We start from the raw sequence: 19,807 nt of genomic DNA, 5'->3' as shown, positions 1-19,807 counted from the left end.
ACAAATAAACTTCACAATCGCATGAACTGACTTTCCGGCTTTATGCCGGCCTCAGCCGTCACCGAGTTGAAGCCAAGCCAAAACAACATGACTAGCACGATTGCGTGTGGCACCTCGCCTTATCATGAGATGAAGGGAAAGTGCATATATCTGACTACCAAGCTACCTGTCTATAAACATACGTTATATGGATTCAGGAGTCTGACAGGTCAGAGACTGACCCCGCGGCATAGCTTGGCATGAGGTGCAAGAAGGAATGGTCACGACGAAAGGAACCCATCACCGGATCAAAGGGAAACAAGAAGAATCCCAAAGAACCGATCAAAGTGAAGAGGATTACGCCCTTTGACCTTAAGTCTTTTGATCGATCAGGTCAGATCAGATCAGATACCACGCCGATCATTCATGTGCCATGTCCAGATCCAGATAGCCTTTCATCAAGAATGGCTTGGATCAGAACCATGACATCTCGTCGCAGATCATCTTGACTGGGTAACAAACCAAAAACTTCCAAACGTCCACGGCTTACGTAAAGGGATCTACCCGAATGCGCAGTCGTCAGTTAACTTAAGCCTTGCTGTGTTTCGGCAAATTCAGAATAGCGGAAGGCAAAGCCGCCTTTTTTCAATCTAGCGATCTAGCAGTTGCATAGGAGGACAGCTAGATTAGGAAAGAAGCTTACCTGCTGCTGCTACTGCTGCGCATTTCAAAGAGATCAATTAGTTAACTTATATGACGCGTTTCAAAACAACAAAAACAAAAACAAAAATTTGGGATTCAGATTTCCTACCCTTTTTCCATTTGAACATTTGAACGATTAAGCGGAGGTCCCTTCGTATTTGGGGGTTAAGGGGTTAGATCCGGTTCAACTATGAAATTATTCCGAACGAGCCAAAACCAAAGCAGCGAAGACGCAGTTCTGCGCTGTGCTTAGCTTGTCATTAGAGCAGGAGAGAAAAGATCCCTTGACGGCATAATTCCTCTGTACCACGGTCACAGAAGAGATCTTTTTGATCTTCGGCATTTTTACGAGTGATATATACGTCTGGGGCAACCATTAAAAATAATCCTTGTTTGATCAATGTTGATTGAGTGCATATTGTAATTCCGACTGCACCTTGTCGATACGTCGTAGCGACACAACATTGTGGACCTGCCATCTGACGTTTGACATCTATAAGCTACCACTCGAATCAAAACAACAACAGCGAAAAGCGAAAAGTTGAAGCAGATCAAAAAAGTTTTGTTGTTTTCGAAAAAAAAGAAAAACGGAAACGAACCAGAAAAGCTCGGATCGTCACGCGTAACGCACAGACCACTCACTCACTCTCTTGAATACTTTTGACTTTTCATCTCTGCAATATCAACGATTAAACCCATCCATACATCGTATCATACATACACTCGCCTTCTAGGATCGACCTACTATCTTCTCACAGGACGACACGAAGCACAACTATTCGCACCAGAACGAAAAAGAGATCCGCCAAAAAGAAGCAGAGCAGTAGGATCAACGCGATATGACACAACAACCCCAACCGTACACTAATGGCCACTCGCAAAATCTCAAGGTAAGCTAGAGCCCATTCGATAGTCCACAATGTGACAACTATGCTGACTTGCCTTGCCTCGCTCTTGCTGCTGCAGCGAGTCGTAGTGACTGGAGGACTCGGATACATTGGATCTCACGTCGTAGTCTCATTGCTATTGACGGGCCAATATCAACCTATAGTGATTGAGAACTGCCATAACTCTTATCCTGAAGCCTTAAATCGATGTGCTGAGATTGCTAGGGACGAATTGGGGTGAGTCGTTGCGGAAAGCGGCTTTTTACACTATCGCCAGCCGTCTTTGCGTTCTAATGCAGAATCGGACCATTCAATTGTCCCTGCCTTCTGGTCTTAGATCATCTCGTCAATTTGCAGAAGTGCAGAGAAGTACACGAGCTGACTCTGTTCGATTGTCTACCTATAGTCCAGACGCCCCTCAGCCTATACTACACAATGTCGACCTGCGCGATGCCGAGGCGGTAGAAGATGTGTTCACGCAATACGATACGAAGGGCGGGATCTGGGCTGTGATTCACCTGGCGGCTTTAAAGGCTGTTGGAGAGTCTGGTGAGATACCGTTAAGCTATTATAGGGTGAACGTCGGTGGGAGCGTATCGTTATTCGAGGTGAGTTCAGTCCATCTACCTCCAGCCATTTGACCAGATACCAATCGTCCCTTGACCGGGTCCCGCATCATTTTCTATTGTGATCAAACATGAGCCAGCTGACACGGCATTCTTTACTCTCTCTCTTTCCCTTACTCACAGTCAATGGCCAAACACAATGTGCAAAATCTCGTCTTCTCTTCCTCGGCTACGGTGTACGGAACACCCGAGATCATACCTATACCGGAAACTTCACCTTTATTACCTGCATCCTGTTATGGCAGGACGAAAGCGATGGTAGAGGAGATCATCCAGGATTTGTGTAGGGTGCAAAAGAAGGACGGCCAAGGCAGTTTAAGAGCGGTCAGCGTCAGGTATTTCAAGTGAGTCCGAAATTCCCCTTGAACACGTTCTCCGCAAGAGGAGAGATTTTTTCACGAAACGAGACTGACGATTTCGCACTTTTTTTCAGCCCCGCTGGAGCCCACCCATCAGGTAAATTAGGAGAAGAACCTCGAGGTAAACCAGGAAATCTGTTACCTCTATTAGCTCAGATGGCCATCGGAAGGGAGAAGAGTCAGCTCAAGATATTCGGTACCGATTTCCCGACACCGTAAGTCAACATCTGCAGATTATTTGATCCGACTCGAATACGTGCTGATCTTGCTGGATATTTGATCAGTGATGGTACATGCGTTCGGGATTACCTGCACATCATGGATCTTGCCCATGGTCATGTACTAGCATTAGACGCATTGGCTGTACCGACGACGCAGAAGAACATCTTTTCGCACTGCGATGCGGAGAACGGATCGTTCAGATCATTCAACTTGGGCAAAGGAAAGGGAATGAGCGTTTTGAATATGATTGATGCGATGAGGAAGGCTACTGGGTATGATTATCAGTATGAGATCGTGGGCAGGAGGTGAGTCATACGTTTTGAATGGCAATCTACGCGAGGGATTCGAGTGAGCTTGAGAGGATCTGTGAGAGTTTTTGACGGAGGAGTAGAGTCACGCGATCCCGTCATGAGATAGAAGGCGTGAGAGGGAGACCATGCGGTGGATCCGGCTTTCAACGCTCAAATGCTGACTTTAGTGCTTTCGCTTTCAGACGTGGTGACGTGCCGGACCTTACTGCCGACCCAACACTGGCGGAGAAAGAATTAGGCTTCGTAGCCAGCCGGAATCTGGAGGAGATGTGCAGGGATCTATGGAACTTCCAAACCAAACACCCTAACGGCTATGGAAATGTCTAGGACCTGGACTCTTGGACCGTCAAGCCTTGACCTCTTTTGTTTCTTCCCTGGTACTTTCTTGTGAATGGACAATATCTCACTCAAGCTCAACATGATTAATACCTCATTGCCACAACTTATACCCCGATAAAGCGATATTATCAGAAACAGAATAACTCAGAATCAGAACGATACACATACACCAAGAAAACAGATTCAATCTACTCATATAGCAACAACCAACCCGAACCAAAGCAGATTCAGCTCGAAGACACCGAATAATAGAAGATACCAAAACATCGTTAATTGTGTATATCGTGTAATGTAGCGAAGCACGGAGCACCATATCCTATATATCGATTTCCCACCCTACCCTACAATGGATCTTCGTTTCACCCAGCATCTCTTGAATATCACATAGAGTTTTCTTTCTTGTTGGTTTCCGTATAATATCTTCGCTTTCTTGCCAGTCTGATCAGAATTATAATTTGTCGAGCTTGATTATTTTGACAAGAAAGTTCGGTAGTTGCAAGACATTTATTTCGGTTTCATGTTTCCAGTAGTTCGGCACTTGAGCTTGATCAACACTCGCACATGCATAAGCATCGAACAGCTCTACTTTTCGATTACCCCAGTAGCATGGGCGTGGAATTGTAGCTTAGCAAGTCTGACTTTGTGCTGAGTCAAGTCATATCGCATTAATGCATTCAACTACTCGATTGAACTTGATCTATCGATCAGCGAGAAACATTATATACATGTACGATAAAGTAAGATTATATAAGATTAATTGTAGCTATCCATAGGTGACTTTGAATCATAGATTACTCGGTCCTCAAAGTTGTTTTAATCAGTTAGCTCCCTCGGACTTTGCAGAACGAGGGTTTATCAAAACATCCTGTCTGGCCCCAATGATCGTGGTAGCTTCACAGATTTCCCGTATTGCTACGGAAAAGAAGGAGCTTTAAAGCATCGAATGGGGAATTGGGGATGTATTTTGACACTACTGCGGGTTAATGCAGAGTGCTTTTGTGATTAAAGAAGAAAAGAAGAGGAGAGAAGAGGAGAAAGTGAAGTTGTGATGTATGCCGACAGAGGACAGCAGACGAGGGACGCGAGTATAGAATTTGGTGGATGGCAGATTATTTCTGATATGGGTTTATTCGAATTTATCCCTTTTACTATGGATAACGGAATAAGTCTCTCTCGCTCAGACTTCTTTGATCAAAGTCGAATCGAGTGACTGAATGACCAAGTGAGCTATAGGAGTGCGATACATACACCTCAAGAGTGCGACCTCGCATCAGACCTCCATCGACAGTGGCCAGCTGTAGTTTGCCTATCACTGCCAGGCTACAAATATCAGACTTTCCGCTCCGGCCCCGATATTCACATTCAGCTTCGATCGACACAAGCATTAATTAACCGTTATCTACCATCACCCCGCTTTCCACCATGTCCTCTTCCACCTTTCCTCAGCTTCTGCGCCGGGCAAACATCACAACGTACGATCCCCTGATCACCCGAATATACACTTCCACACCCTCCTCCAAATCCCAACACAACGACTGGGGTCTCAAATTCAGCGTGCCCATCAAGAAGGGTCCTAGGTATATCAAGTTTAACTCGCTGGATGCTGGACCAGGTATAAATTGCGATTGGCGATCTGGAGAACGCGAGGCTCGTTTTGTCCAAGCTTGGGGGACCGGTAGAGTCCGATGGCAGACCGACGAAGAGATTCCGAGTTACCAACTCAAGACCAAGTCGTTATTCGATGCTGGGGCCGATCGAGATCCTAGGCATTCAGACGATTATTTGACTGAACAGATCGAGTCTCCGCATGGGGCTCAGGAAGGAGGATCAGGATTAGGATTGGTCAGTGAGAAGGGGATTTGGATGAAGGATATCGAATCGATGTCGAATAAGCAATTTGAGGAGTACCTTGAACTAGTCCGATCGAAACGAAGAGAATTCTTGAGTAAACGATTGGAAGATTTACCCAATCGAATCAAAGAGTCCTTAGTCCTTTCAGAAGATAATACCTTGGTTCACTTAGCATCAACGGGAAAGACCACCCCACAATCATCGATAGATTTCCAAACCTCACTCACGTCGACCGAGTTGTCCTCGACGAGCTCGACAGCGAAATTACATTCAAAACCCCACAGGGTACATGGATTATCCTATTCGCCCAAACCCACCTCTGCCAAAGATTTCGTTCCCCCATCATTAGACAAGAAGGGGCGAGTACTCAACAAGGTCTCGCGATACGATGATGCGCATACTCGCGCTTCGTCCAATAATACCTTGCAGAGAGGTAATAACTTACCCTGGATAGTCAGTCTGGGAGGAATCACAGCCAAGACGTCCCAGAAGAACGCTCGAACGACCGATACCCTCAATTATACGTCGATGATGGATGAGACCGATTACACGCGGGCCGACACCTCGGCAGGTGTAGGTAGCTTTGGTGTGTCTCGCGCGGAAATGTCGAGCGCCCCTGTGGTGCTGGGTCTCAAGGATTCGAATAGGTCCGGCCCGGGAAATAGGATGGGAGGCAGATGGAGACAGTCGACAGCGAACCAGCCTTCTCCGTTGGACACGTTCAAATTCGATATTGATCTGACCATCAACTCGTATGAGGCGGATCCGGAAAGCGTTCCGCAAGAGGTAGGAAGTAAAGAGTGGGTGGGGAACGATAGCAAGTTGAGCAAGTTGAACGAGTGGTCAAGCAGGTATCAGCTTGGAGGAGGTCCGAGAAGCGAAAGAAAGAGGGGCGAGGCTTTAGAAAGGTTGAGAGTGAAGGAGGATAGAGAGCAGACGATGGAAAGGCTCAATAGGTTATTGGGCAAGTACAAGATCGGAGCGGGAGAGAAGAAGGGAGAGGAATCGAGTCAATAGTCATGGAGGGGAAAAAACAGACGGCTTGTGGATGGGACGATGGGATGCGTATTGTAGCACATGGCGTAGAGCATCGTATGTATGTTGCATGACACTTCTGAACGACTAGTCTAGTCGGACGAACAGCGAACAAAGCATACGCATGCGAACATAGATGTCCTCGTCCTGGTCTCCCTCCTGTTTCTTGGAAGTGTTCTCTTGAAGTCTTCCTGGGACCGTTAGAGGCTGTGCATCGCATGCAGAGCAGGTGAGGCGAAGGTGCATGACAGATCACGGAACAAGGTATAAAGGTGAGATTAATGGAGGCCATCCAGCTGGCTTTGGCTCTGGCGCTGACCGGACGTAACATCAGCCCCATCCACGAGCTGATACTCATCGAGGAGGAGCGCGATTCAGGCATTTGGATATTCGAAAGGTTGCCCGCCTGCCTCAGGATTGACTAGGCGGAAGACAGCCTATGATGACCTCGACTACTCTGAGCGAGATGTCGCTGTCCCTTGAGTTAAGGAGGAGGCCAGACTTGAGAAAGTCGTAGTCTCTTCTCATCTTTCCTGCCCTTGATACAGCACCTGACAATTGTGCAGAAGTGCAGAAAGCGTCGTATATTGATGATATAGAGGGGTTTATAGGCTTACTGTATCATTATTCACATAAGAGAGTACTTACAGCTTGGCTCGAGAATCTACAGAACATGTGCTCTGGATTTGTGGCGGAATCCGAGTATCTGAGCCTTTGTCAAGCAGGTTAGCATCAAGAATCCTCTTTCCTTTTTCCGCCCAACGAATCGTCAAAGGAAAGATACGGACCTTGTTCTGTTTAGGCGTACGGATAAGGGATGAATTTGGGAAGGTAGGGAGAGTATGACGTGAAAAAATGATGCAAGACTTCACAGGTGGTGCTAAATTGTGTACGACTCGTACCCTTTTCGGATCACTGCGAACTCAGAGAATATACAGCATTCTAAGCTTGCCATCAAGGTGCACGCTGTATTTTCCAGTGTGCTGGAGAGAAAGTGAGAACACATCGATCCGTTGACCATCATCATGAACGTGTCCAGCAAAACATCGAGCAGTCACAACACCATGCCCCCAACCATGAGGGAAGGTAGGACCGAATCCGATGCTCGTTTCGTACGAACGCAAGAGCAAGTTCCACAAAGCATTTACGACCTTGAGCTGACTAACTCAAACTCAAGAAGCTCTGGTCCCTCTTCTAGGTCCGCTAGATCAGCAGCACGGACACCGGACCAACTCAAGCAGGGGCAAAGACAAAGCCCGGGCGCATCTGTGGACGAAGACGGATACCTCATTATCGACGCCGATGGCTCTGCAGAAGATGGAGACAATTGCAGCGAGATGAGCTTCGACTCGGACTCAGAATTAACCTTCGTAGAAGAAGCTCAAGACGAGATTGGTGGAAGCGAGAGTGGTCATACAAATAGGGATAGGAATGTAATTGCTGAATGTAGATTTTTGACTCGTCAGATTAGAGCGAAGAATGATAGTTCGCATTGGGGTGTGGCGATCCCCCTGGGTGAGTACACGGAAGACTGTGATTTCCTTGATAAATCCACCGAAGGGCATGAGAGAAGATGTGAGCAGAGGTTGAGGGAAGTGGAAAGATTGAGGGAACGAAGTAAAAATAATCGCAAGGACGAGTGAGCCTACGCATGGCTCGTCTTACATGGATCAGTAGTTATGGATACGATACTGTAGTATCACTTGTTGAGCAATGTCCGCAATCGCACCCCGAGCTTCGACAATCATTACACGTACAGTATGCGAGACGTCGGAGCATCGCATCGCACACGAAATTATCTCGCCTCACCTGAATCGTTCTGCGCACGCCTACTGCAACCATCATTGTCGAATACGGAATGGGCGTCGCGGTGGAACCATCTTTCGTTTTTCAGCTGCGTTCCCGGGCTTGTGTGTGTCTGTGCGCCGGGGGACGACCGCAATTTCAGATTCAGATCAAAGGATGTGCGTCACTCCACACCGGTCTTAGTATCGTATGCCACTTGAGGGTCAGCTTATTTCGCGACTCGAAAAGAAATGGATCGGATACACGCTTGACTGCGATGATGGTAATCTTCATTATCAATTTTGAATGCTTCTACAGAAACTCGGAGAATCGGAGAGCCAGAGAACCAGTAGACCAACCGACAACCCATCCCATTTCTAGCAAGTTGGAGCCTTTGGTTCCAATATTATACACAGTACCCAAGTTCGAAGCTGTATTACAGGCTTAAGCGAAATGCCGAATGACACTTTCCTATCTGTCAGACGAGCACTCTCGTCCTCTTCAACACGAAGACGAAGATCACTTCCAAGTATCTCCCCATCTACCATCAGAAGTTCAATTATACAGTCCTCTTCTGCTTTCTGGAGCAACGTGAAGAAACGGTTCACCAAGTCATCAGGCGACTTGTCCCTGTCCTTCTCGGGATATACAGAAGATCAAACTCAGATTCGTTCCAACGACGATCTCCGTACAGGGACTGATGATCACTCGGGAACCCTGCGGTACCTGGATGAGGAAGCTGAAAGAAGTATGATCTTTGAGGGGGTCTCACCTTCGAGTGGAACTGAGAACACGTACTCAGCTTTGATGGGAAAAGAGAACGTTCATGAGCTGGATAGAGCGATTCGATCGCGTTTGAGCTCGGGCGCTGCCAATAGGCCTGACACGATAGCGCGCAATGACGAGTGCGTTCTCTCAAGTGGGCACGGCTCAAATTAGCCCCACACCTGACTGTACCAGTGCGCGAGAGCTCTTTACTTCTCTCCGCGTCGACTTGGATTTGGATACTGAGCGATCAGTGATCATGACGCATCCTGGTTTGTATGTCATTGGCATATGATTGACATATACTTCACATGCATACAAATGACACTGATTTAAATACAACATTAACCCCAATTTTCATTGAACCGAAGTTCGCACGCGTGAACCTCCATACGGTCAGGGCTTCACGATCTACAAGAACACCTTCCTATCCCCTCCGTCTCATTTATCTAATCATCATTTCTTCCGCACGAGCCTCACGAGACTTACTCCCTGTCGATTATACACCTCCTTCTGACCGGGTCTATCATCTTCGACCGTATATTGATTGAAGTGCTTTTTCAGCATCATGAAGAACCTTTTATCCGCCTTTCTCCTCTTCTTCCAGCAAAACAGTATCTCGATCTCTTTATCTATGGGTGCGAGATCGCATAAGGTTTTCACCAGTAATGGGAAGGCGGGCTATGAACGTCATCGACTTCTTCAGCAAAATGCACTTCCCTCCTCTTGACAACAATGGCCAACCGCTGGGAAGGGATTTGGCATGACCATCTGCACGATGAATGACGTGAAAGCAGCGAGCTTGGATCGTTGTCTCGCTCACCTCGAAATACACGCAGTCGGCTGCTAAGACCATATCTATACTTTCTATAGGTATATCAGAGGGCACTTCTTCGCCCCAATTGTATTCTGCGACAAGGACGTTTGGCCTGTGATTCGGTGAGTTGGTTAAGTTGAGCTCGACATTACTCCGCATGAGGTCGAGCAGTATCCTGAGTGACAGGTTCAAAACGAAGATTCAGCACGGTACGTAATTCAAGGTCCCGTATCATATCGTGATATTACAGGGCAGGACGAAGCGGGCCAGCAGGACCGATAACGTGCGTTCGACTGTAAAATAAGACACTCACGATTGATCTGTCGCCCATACCTCTGCTGACGGTTCCAACAGCCCAGCTACGATACCCACCAATCCCGTACCTGATCCCAGCTCTAAGATCTTCTTATTACGCAGATGAGACGGATCGAGCCCATGTCGATAGGCAATATACCGCGAGAGAACCTGGGCTCACAAGGATATTAGCCTGGGTGCGGAATAGCATGACAATGACCAAGCAGTGATATCAAGTGATCACAGATTTAGGGAGACATGATGATATTTAGAACGCTCATACCACTCGCTAGGACCTTTATCTATCTGAACGCATCGGAGCATGACTGAAACTCACCTCTCCAGCAGGCCAAGCGATCCCACCGCACCCCGGTCCAGCATCCACCTTGAGCCTGACGACGTCTTGTAGACCCTCTATACGTACATGAGTCTCTTCCTCTGCTTTCGTAGTTGGCGGTCTGGGCGGAGCGAGCGATTCGAAGGACGGTAAAGCCGCGTCTGATTTCGTTGTTGAAACGGAATTCGAACGCGATCGCGGCGGGGTCAGATCGGCCAAGCTGACCATTGTGAGCGAAGATAGGTACTATGACCTAGAACACCAGACGAGAAAGGTGAGGAACAAGTTGGAGAGCTGGACACGATATATAGAGGTCGATGTAGAATATAGACTGAATGGTTAGTCATCTATCCATCCATTGATCCCTTATCCAGTTACTCGGCGATCGACCGTTTATCATTTAACAGTCTACTTCCGAAATTTCGATAATATCAAAGGATGATCTGTTTGTGGGGTCTCCAGAGACATAACCGCAAAATACACACCGTACAGACTTACAGACACACAGCATCAAAGGAAGCGATGCATTAATATCCATTTCTGCCAACGTCGTCATGAGCATATCACCACAGCGCTTACACTGAGAGCCACGATGACCTCCTCGGCGGATGATGGTTCTCATGCCTCCGTACCTTCGCCTCAATCCCCTCGTCAGTCCAGAAACCGAGTCGCAAGCTCAGATACAGCCGGAACAAGAGGTACTCTTCGCTCTCCCCGACTTCAGTCTTCCCCTATCCTTCTTCATCCACTGCCAGCCACCGCATCGCTCAACAAAGAGTCCATATATGCTTCCGAGCTAGAACTGGATAAACAGACAAGGCAAGTCCATCGGGAGCGACAACTTGCAGAAGCACTCAAAGATCAATTATATTCCGTCGAACGAGCCAAAGTACGAGAAGAACAAGGCACTTGGTCGACGACTCTGCAGACCCAGCCCAATGGCCAGGATGGCAGAAGTCGAACGGGATCATGGGGGAAGAGCAAGCCGTTCAACCATCCTCCCCAAGCGTATGAGCTGTACAAGGCGATAGACGAGCATAATATAGATTTCATCATGCGCATGAGGGACCATCAGTTCGATACTCTCCTCCAGAAGAATGGGAACGAGTTCCCGATATTGTATGCGACAAGGCTGGGAAATCAGTGGGGGGACGTGGTGATACTCCTGGTGGGCGCGCTGTCGAGGTGAGTGAGAGTGATGGCATACGAGAAAAGTATGGAAACCGTGTCCAGACCTTGGAGAGCCCGATGTCCTGCTGAGCAAAGAAATGAAATAAATACATGATGGCTGACAGACAACAATACTGAATCTTTTACTTACCGCAGATACGTCAATCACCTCGATCCTGAAGATTTCGAGAAGAAAGAGACTCTACGAACATTCAAAGCTTTGCGTGAGTATTTAGTACTCACAAATTACCTCATCTTCATATTCATCTCCGGTATGACTTTTGTTCGAGCACAGCTGGCTAATCATATATCCCTGTGTGCTTAGGTGCCAATGTGAGCTTTGACATAACCTGCGTACCCAAGAGCAACGTGTGTTGACCCCAGACTTCAGCTCAAACTAGCCATCGACCATACCCTCCTACATCTCCCCCCTGGACACTCTACCAATCTCCTCTCATCTTATTTACAAGTTCTGATCATGTCAGAAGGAGACTCCTTCCTCCTGAAATCCATATACGAGGTCTCTCTTACCCTTCGGACTAAAGTAAACTCCGTCACCATTCCTGCACCAGTGGCAGGAGAAGACCAATCTCGATCTGAATCCCAATCGAAGGCGATGCCCGTCAAGCAGAGCGAAGACATCATACGTAAATTCTGCACTAAAGAGCTAAGGGGCGTCAAAGGTGGAGTAGGCGACGTGGAGGAATACATAGCCAACGCAGCGCTAGATTTGGTGATAATGAGTAGTTGGAGTTTGGCGGCTGGTCAGATGGGCGGAGGAGTGGAGAATCTACCTGTGAGTCGGAACTACAAGCACTGCACTTATCTGCCATTGTCGGATTGTCGGATCGAAGGCGGTGGTTTTCAGTCAATCAGCGTTCGGGCCGTCATTATCTGGACCAAACATTTCGACTGTCGTTCGTTGCTCATGATGAATGAGCTATAAATTACAAACTGATGTAATCTGAATGATTCGTCGGCAGACACACACCTTCGCAAGGGATTTACGGACCCACTCGCTCTTCGTCGAAGCGTACGAAAGCAATATATCAAGTATAGCCAAGCTGAATCCGCGCCTGAAAAGGATACTGGATATCCTGAAAGATTTGGCGGGGGATAGTAAGAAGAGCGTAAGGGGTAGATTGGAGGATGTTAGGATTGCACTGGATACATAGGCCCAAGCCCATGCCCATGCCTGCCCATCCCCTCACAGCACGGCAAGAAAGATTCTGCCGGGCATATAATGATCTGGATCAGATTCAAGGGTTAGCTATAAGACAAAAGAGTCCATCTTCAAGTCAATGGGCTAATTCACGAATACGAATCTCTTAAAATATCACCCTCAAATCTCATGCAGTTGTACCGCTTAGTATTGTAATTGCGATTGCAATTGTATTTGTTGGTGTATCAATGGCATGTATGTATGTATGAAAGCCTGCTTTGGCTCATTTGCTCTTGAGTCCCATGCAAGCGTCACATTGAGACTCGTCTCCGCATTTCTGCAATATGTTCATGTTCATGTCCACGCCGAGGTGACTTGTGGAAATGACTACTTCCTCGGTAATCCAAATCCCGAAGCAGAACAATCCGAGAAGATACATGTGGTATATGCTGATATGTATAAAAATAACTAATTGGTTTTATCTGTTTCTGCGTTCCGCTATAGACTATATCGGTTTATCTCCTTAAGCCGATCGAGCAGCCTCGACAGCTTTGGAAGCGGCTTCATCGAGACCGTCTATACAACAAGACTCAATCAGCATACTACAGTTTCATCTCAAGATAGGCTGAGAAGCCATCATGAATGTCGCTTACCGAATGGGAAGATCTTCAGTCCTGATTCATTGATCATCCTATACATCATCCATGATTCGTTAGCAGCCTGAAAAAGTAAACGGAAGCTGGGTCGACCCACTTCTTAGCTTCAGCCTCTTTGGTACCTTGTAATCTGACTACCAAGGGAATAGACAATTCGAGTTCCTTGGTGGCTTTAATGATACCTTCGGCAATAACATCACATCGCATGATACCACCGACTGCAGAACACGTCACGTAAGCGATCAACGGCGGTGTCGGCCAACGAGAGGTCTATAATGCTCTTAGGGAAGCGACGCTCACAGATGTTAACGAAAATCGACTTGACGTTCTTAGAGGTCAACAACAATTCGAAAGCCTTCTTCACGGCATCGGCGGTAGCACCACCACCGACATCGAGCTGTGGAGCCGTACGTGTCTAATCAGCTACGATGGCTCCATACGACTGAAATAAGTGAAGCAGAGAATGACGATAACGTACGAAGTTAGCGGGAGATCCACCGTGGAGGTTCAACACGTCCATGGTGGCCATCGCGAGACCGGCACCGTTGACGAGACATCCGATGTCACCGTCGAGCTTGATGAAGTTGAGGCCGTACTGCGGGCGTACCGGGTTATGATTCAGCTTGAGCCCATGGACTTGGTATGAGTGTCTGCAACACGTTTGACTCACCTCGGCAGCCTCGACTTCTTGAGCGTCTTCTTGTGTAGTATCACGGAGCTTGAACACGTCCTTTTGTCTGAAGTCTGCATTGTCATCGAAACCGAATTTGGCATCCATGCTGACAGCGTCGAAACCATTGTCAGCCGATCATCTCCAGAATATATATAGAGCTGACGGGGTACGAGATTGTGTATGAGGGAGATACATTGACAGTCCGCCCTCGGGAGTCATATGACATGAACCGTCATTGGATTTGGCAGCGAAGATTCAGACAAATGGGTTCTGCGTCGAATACAACTCACCACAAAACTTGACCGTCCGACAACTCAGCCAAAGGATTGATCTCAATCTGGGTAGCGTCCTTCTCCTTGAAAATCTTGTACAAGTTCTGGAAAGTCTCCGCTGCGTTCTTCTGAGCGGCATCCTTGAATCCTAGTTGCTTAGCCAAGTCCAAGGCCTTGTCCTGCGAAATACCACTATCGAAATCCAGTGTGGTGGTGATGATAGCTTCGGGCGTATCGTGGGCGACGTCCTCGATGTTCATACCTCCTTGGTTGGAGGTGACTAAGACTGGCGCCCCCCGTGCTCGGTCGTTCAACACGGCAGCGTAGTATTCCTTCTGAGGCGGCATTCGCTCGGCGAGCATGACGGCATTACAGATTCGTCCACCGGCACCAGTCTGCTTGGTGATGAGTTTGTGGCCCAACATCTTGGACGCGTATTCTTTTGCTTGCGAGGGGCTGAAAGTTGGGCAGGCGAGCAGGTGAAAAGATAAGATCAGCATAATGCCATCCAGATTTCATACAGGACTTCTCAGGTTCTTGGGTGATGGATATTTCGTTCGTCTCCGTTGCGCATCAACTGCTTTCCAAACCTCTCCATTCACTGGCTGCTTCATCCCGCCTCGCTGAATCATATCCACTCATCCTTTACCTTTGCTCATGAGCACCACAGCCAGATATCAAACACAAAGACCACACAGAACCCCATATCAAACAACTCAATCCTCATCTCTCCCATTGACTCCCATGCAATGCAGTACAATGCAAAGCGACTCACGAGTCAACCATCTGCACACCACCCTGGAACCCAGAATCGAAATGTCCTTTTCCTCTTCCTCCAGCTAAGACCTGCGCCTTGATCACCAACTCATCTTTACCGAACGACTTGGCGACTTGTTCAGCTTCTTCAGCTGAGAAAGCAGGGAGGGCTTTGGGCGTTGGGATGCCGTACTATCGACAAAAATAGCGTTTTATCGTCTTATCATCAGCATCCATTTCAATCAAGTATCTGAGTATAGGTTGTTCTGTAGGACATCACAGAAGAGAAGAGAAGAGAAGAGCACGACGTGTCCAAGAGAAGCAGATGCGAAATGAGGTGCTTACAGAATTGAGTAATTGCACGGATTGATATTCGTGAATCGACAAATTCCTCTTTTGCTGAGCTTGAGCTTGAACTTGGACTCCCTTGAGGGGCTGAATACAGAATCAGCATCATCAGTATCAGCTCTCCATGTATTGCATGGCCTCTCCATGCCAGCGGCAGCACTTGACGGTCGAAAGTATGGCTCATATCAACATATCAACGCGAAAGGACAACTCGGTAATGCCGAATCCGCCATTCCTCTGATCCACAATACCAACCGCTGCGAAGGACGTAGTAATGTTGGTGACTCACTCGTAAAGCTGATCTGGTGATTCTGTTCAACATCCTGTCCTATCCTATCCTGTCCTGTGTGCTCTTGGGAGTGTGAGTGTCTAACAAGATCAACTTTGTTTCCTATCAATAAATCTGTGTTACTGAATGATGAAGTTATGACGGAGCACCATATCCATGTGTCGGCAAGTGCCCTATCACTCGAATCGGTTATATCGCCGAAAAAACCGCCACGTTGCGGCAATGGCAATGGGGTAAGAATAGTCTTACAGGATGGTATCTATATCTTACATTGCATTGCAATGCATTGGTGCAGACCTCCTTATCCTGCTCTTGATATGGTATGTAAATAGACTGACTGACTGACTGGACAGAACCGATTGAATGATATGAGATATGAAATACGAAATGTAGCCTGAAAACCTCCTCTTCCCTCTATGACTGTATCACTCCTATCCATCCACACACATGAGTTCTCCAAAAACCGTGCTGCGTCGCTCAGGTCCCTCCTCGGGTATCTTCTGAGTACTCCTCTGATTCTCCCTGCCTCAAAGCATGTACCACAAGATCTTCAACTAGGTTGAGAAGCTAAATCGCCAAGTGAGCGTCAGCGCGAAAGTCTCACGTCCAGATGTATAAATGAGCTGGAAAACAAGCCCAGGCAGACCAAATCTGACTTACATTCCCAAAATCTTGAACGGAGGTGAAGTACCTCCTGCTTCACCTTGTAATTGACATTCGACCTATTTCGTCACAAAGCTATGAGCACCCGAAACGGAGTCACGGAGCGAGAAAAAGGCGGGGACTCACGAAATGCGAACCTCGTGAGACACCTCGATCAATCATAACGAGACTGATTCGTAACACGCTCGGGTTAGCGATTTGTAATTTCAGAAGACCTTATTTTTACCTCAATGAATGCTTGAAGCGAGAAGTCTGACTCACGTTGCAATCACATCATCGACTTCAGCAGTACCTTGCAACTCTTTTCCTCCACCAACATTATCATCTACCCAGCATTTTACCGTTCCCAGCGGTTTATCAGGTGGGGATTGCAAGAAGTAAATCCCCACGTCACCTGCACCAAGCTTGAGGGGTACTCTCAGTCGAGCAGTGGGTTGTTCCGCATACCTATGGAATTTAGCATGTCAGCCCTGGAACGTTGACGCCTATACGATACAAAGGCAAGATGTAGCAACTCACCAGTAATGTCTATCTTCATATACAGCGCCCTTTGGCGGGTGATAAGTATGCCATCCACTTCCGTAGAACAAACTAGGTGGTAAAGGATTGATCAAGTCGCTGGCGGCCACGCAGAACGGCTCGATCTCTCTGAATTGTTGGACATCATGAGGTCGATCTTTCAACCTCATCTGAGGCACTCTTAGGCCTTGATATCTTTCAGCAAGAGACGATCCGGCAGAATCCCCATCTCCAGGTTCTTGTCCTGGCATTCCTTTCCTCAGGCCGACCCCTCCCAACAAGGACGGTCCACTAGCCGAAGAATCTCCCTCTGTTCCTAGGTTGGGCACATCGAATGCGTGTCCGTTGATAGCTGACCATCCGGCGCAAATCTGTGACATGATATAGGAGATCAACACGTCGGCGATCAGATCGTGTCCATTGTGATTCGCGTGGTTTGGATCAGCGTAGAAGGCTGATCGCGCTTGATCGGGAGTCTGAAGGTATTGCTCGTATAGCACTCCTTTGGCACTGTCGCAACATGATTAGCGGAGGTCCTAGCAGGAAGGAAGCGATGGGTGCCATACCTGATATGTGGAACATCGTAAAACTGGGCGACGACATTATGCAGTAATTCAGGACCGGCGAATCCATTTTGGGCCTGCACCTGAGGACTGAAATGACCGAGGATGATCACTGCTGGCATTTCTGGCCTGACTAGGATAGATCGAACGAGAAGCTCGAAGTGCTGGAGCCATTCCGGATCGCTAAAATGCCGTACCAGAAATCAACTTGCGCAACAATGTCTCACACGGACGACCAGAAGGACGGAGCCGGTTGGACCGTTACACTCACTTGGGGTCCGCAGCATCAAACTCCAGAATGACCATATCAGTCTTATCAGGTAAATGGTGGGAATTGCAATAAGCGTAGTAAGCCGAGTCCGTTTTCTTGGTAGCTCCATTGGTAAGTTCGTTTGCTGGATGAGGGAAGACAGTGTTCCACCAATCGAAGAATTTGTGAGGGTAACATTTCTCATTCACCGGATCATCACCTGCACCTGTGCATGCGGAGACTGTTGACCAGATGACGGACGACGCGCATGTTCAGTCACTCTTGTCTCTGATACCCACAACGCGCAGAGGGAGAAAAGTTAGAACTTACCTGATCCACCCAATACACTCAAGGTTATACTACTTCCACTCATCGCTTTCTGCAAGACCCTCTGCACTCTAGCATTTGTACCTGTGTGCAATCGAGATTTGAGCAATTCCAACTGTCCTCTCCTAGCAGCTATCGCGTCTCCTGGACCAAATACCGGACAAAATTCGAAAGGTGCTGGATCGGCGAGTGAGTTGTTTAAGTAATCCCTGGGAATCAAGTGGGCTTGGTCGAGTACATGATGGTGTGGGTCTTCCGATGAACCGGCTGTTTTGCAGAAACACGACGAAACAAATTAGCGGATAATATTGAGCGCGAGGTAGGGAGTGGAAGTGATGGTGGGAGTGGGAGTGAGGAAAAACATACAGAACATCAATTTCAACAGTAATATCAATCCGACAAATCCAGTGACGGTTATCCATCCCTTCTGACTCAACCCGAATTTGTTTCCTGTAAATCCATAATTATTTTTACCCCTCTTCCCACCTCCCACAAGAGCACTCAGATTCAAAGTCAAGCCATTTTTGCTTCTTCGACTTTGAAGCCCTCCCGATCCTGGCCCTACCTGCTTTTCATTCTGGGTGTTCTGGCTGTTCGATTTGCTTGATCCAGATGATAGTCTACGATGTTGATTTTTCGTATCGTTATATTCTGCTCCAGTGGATTTGATATCCGATCCAGAATTGTATCCTGCGTGAGCATTAGGAGTATTCGACCCTTCTCCATTTCCGTTGCCGTTCCCGAAATATTCTGGATTTCCAGCGGGTGCTGGTGAGAGTGACGGATCATCTTCCCCGTGTATACGCGAGGTGTAGTGTGACATTGGTGTATCTGGTTCGATGTTTTTGGAATTTGGCGTTTCAGGATTGTTGTTGGTGGTAGGATTAGATCTTGTTCGGAGCATCCCTACAATCCCATCACACCAAGATGTAGCGGACCGAGTTCCTGTTTCTCTCGACTTTGTGATTCAAGATCTTGCTATTTTCTTCCGCTTGTTCCGACCTCAGGACGCAGTGTATATACTAAATCTATGTGGAAGTTCCGAAGCTGTCAGCACAAGCGAGATCATCGAGGTATTGATCGAGGTATCACCTCGATGAAATACTATCTTTCTGGCTCACAGTGTGATTGGAGAAAGCGCTCTCGGGCTGTCGGGCGAGATCTCTGGTCTACTCTATTAGTGGAATGTGAGATATGCCAGGGGTAATGTTGAAGAGACATGTGATGGAGATTTGACTATCTTCTTTTGTCATCCCGCGAGAGATTATCGACGCGACTGTCACTTTCCTCTTAACTGGCTTTTTCCCTGACTCTCAACGTGGCACATAGATTTCAGATGGTCTCTCAGATTTCATTACGTAAGCGGCATTAACATATTGCAATCTCTCTAAGCTGCAGTAAGCTGCGTCATGTGCGACTTGCTGCACTGCACTTTAGTCCGCCAGGCCCTTAGACGAAGCCATTCCAATGCTGTCGTCGTCACGAGAATACAAAGGAGAAACCGAAGTTGTACACTATCTTATTTGCTTCTGGGCTCTGGTCTGATGTCAAATCGACAACTTACAGTAAAGCAATCTCACCATTCAAAAATCTTAAACTGAGCACCAAATGGTATAAGAGACAAAGCCTCAATATACAACGCCTCATCCAGACTGTCCTGGTACATGACTTGATGCAATGGCTTAACTATCATACTATAACGCCGAAGTACACTCCGATAAACAAACTTCAACATGGAATGCCTTCGCAAATCACATACAACTGCCCCTTTTACCAACCAGCGAAGAATTGATCAAGCCGATCAAATATTCATACATGTTATCATATAGATTAAACTTCTTTCCCATTCC

At 47.4% G+C, this 19,807-nt stretch overlaps 8 protein-coding genes across 8 annotated transcripts; 5 read left to right on the top strand and 3 right to left on the bottom strand.

Annotated features, from left to right (window-relative positions):
• Nucleotides 1-1,520: 1,520 nt before the first annotated feature.
• I303_108066 (UDP-glucose 4-epimerase GalE) lies at nt 1,521-3,413 on the top strand (the record flags this gene model as incomplete). Its single annotated transcript, XM_018411316.1, has 7 exons — nt 1,521-1,571; nt 1,648-1,805; nt 1,975-2,176; nt 2,318-2,538; nt 2,628-2,768; nt 2,838-3,080; nt 3,269-3,413. The coding sequence occupies 7 exons, from the start codon at nt 1,521-1,523 to the stop codon at nt 3,411-3,413; spliced, it is 1,161 nt and encodes a 386-aa protein (XP_018259984.1).
• A 1,434-nt stretch (nt 3,414-4,847) lies between these two features.
• Nucleotides 4,848-6,293, top strand: I303_108065 (mitochondrial 37S ribosomal protein bS1m; the record flags this gene model as incomplete). Its single annotated transcript, XM_018411315.1, has 1 exon — nt 4,848-6,293. One exon carries the CDS (start codon nt 4,848-4,850, stop codon nt 6,291-6,293), a length of 1,446 nt encoding a protein of 481 aa, XP_018259983.1.
• Nucleotides 6,294-7,375: 1,082 nt separating this feature from the next.
• Nucleotides 7,376-7,954, top strand: I303_108064 (uncharacterized protein; the record flags this gene model as incomplete). The annotated part of the gene is made up of 1 exon (XM_018411314.1): nt 7,376-7,954. One exon carries the CDS (start codon nt 7,376-7,378, stop codon nt 7,952-7,954), a length of 579 nt encoding a protein of 192 aa, XP_018259982.1.
• A 595-nt stretch (nt 7,955-8,549) lies between these two features.
• I303_108063 (uncharacterized protein) lies at nt 8,550-9,035 on the top strand (the record flags this gene model as incomplete). Its single annotated transcript, XM_065969751.1, has 1 exon — nt 8,550-9,035. One exon carries the CDS (start codon nt 8,550-8,552, stop codon nt 9,033-9,035), a length of 486 nt encoding a protein of 161 aa, XP_065825823.1.
• A 282-nt stretch (nt 9,036-9,317) lies between these two features.
• On the bottom strand, nt 9,318-10,537 carry I303_108062 (uncharacterized protein; the record flags this gene model as incomplete). The annotated part of the gene is made up of 4 exons (XM_018411313.1): nt 9,318-9,542; nt 9,685-9,853; nt 9,992-10,143; nt 10,310-10,537. The coding sequence occupies 4 exons, from the start codon at nt 10,535-10,537 to the stop codon at nt 9,318-9,320; spliced, it is 774 nt and encodes a 257-aa protein (XP_018259981.1).
• A 364-nt stretch (nt 10,538-10,901) lies between these two features.
• On the top strand, nt 10,902-12,654 carry I303_108061 (uncharacterized protein; the record flags this gene model as incomplete). The annotated part of the gene is made up of 5 exons (XM_065969750.1): nt 10,902-11,494; nt 11,636-11,703; nt 11,805-11,812; nt 11,871-12,275; nt 12,463-12,654. 5 exons carry the CDS (start codon nt 10,902-10,904, stop codon nt 12,652-12,654), a joined length of 1,266 nt encoding a protein of 421 aa, XP_065825822.1.
• A 510-nt stretch (nt 12,655-13,164) lies between these two features.
• I303_108060 (uncharacterized protein) lies at nt 13,165-15,668 on the bottom strand (the record flags this gene model as incomplete). The annotated part of the gene is made up of 10 exons (XM_018411311.1): nt 13,165-13,217; nt 13,295-13,332; nt 13,395-13,515; nt 13,598-13,694; nt 13,776-13,892; nt 13,968-14,076; nt 14,261-14,698; nt 15,018-15,190; nt 15,344-15,433; nt 15,636-15,668. The coding sequence occupies 10 exons, from the start codon at nt 15,666-15,668 to the stop codon at nt 13,165-13,167; spliced, it is 1,269 nt and encodes a 422-aa protein (XP_018259979.1).
• Nucleotides 15,669-16,291: 623 nt separating this feature from the next.
• On the bottom strand, nt 16,292-18,861 carry I303_108059 (uncharacterized protein; the record flags this gene model as incomplete). The annotated part of the gene is made up of 8 exons (XM_018411310.2): nt 16,292-16,357; nt 16,425-16,467; nt 16,560-16,745; nt 16,818-17,327; nt 17,384-17,563; nt 17,652-17,871; nt 17,961-18,224; nt 18,324-18,861. The coding sequence occupies 8 exons, from the start codon at nt 18,859-18,861 to the stop codon at nt 16,292-16,294; spliced, it is 2,007 nt and encodes a 668-aa protein (XP_018259978.2).
• Between the last annotated feature and the right edge of the window lie 946 nt (nt 18,862-19,807).

Source organism: Kwoniella dejecticola, chromosome 10, assembly GCF_000512565.2.
Source record: "Kwoniella dejecticola CBS 10117 chromosome 10, complete sequence".
In the NCBI taxonomy this organism is placed as follows: domain Eukaryota; kingdom Fungi; phylum Basidiomycota; class Tremellomycetes; order Tremellales; family Cryptococcaceae; genus Kwoniella; species Kwoniella dejecticola.
The sequence above is the reverse complement of the archived record's forward strand: the minus strand, read 5'-3'. Positions and strand labels throughout refer to the sequence as shown.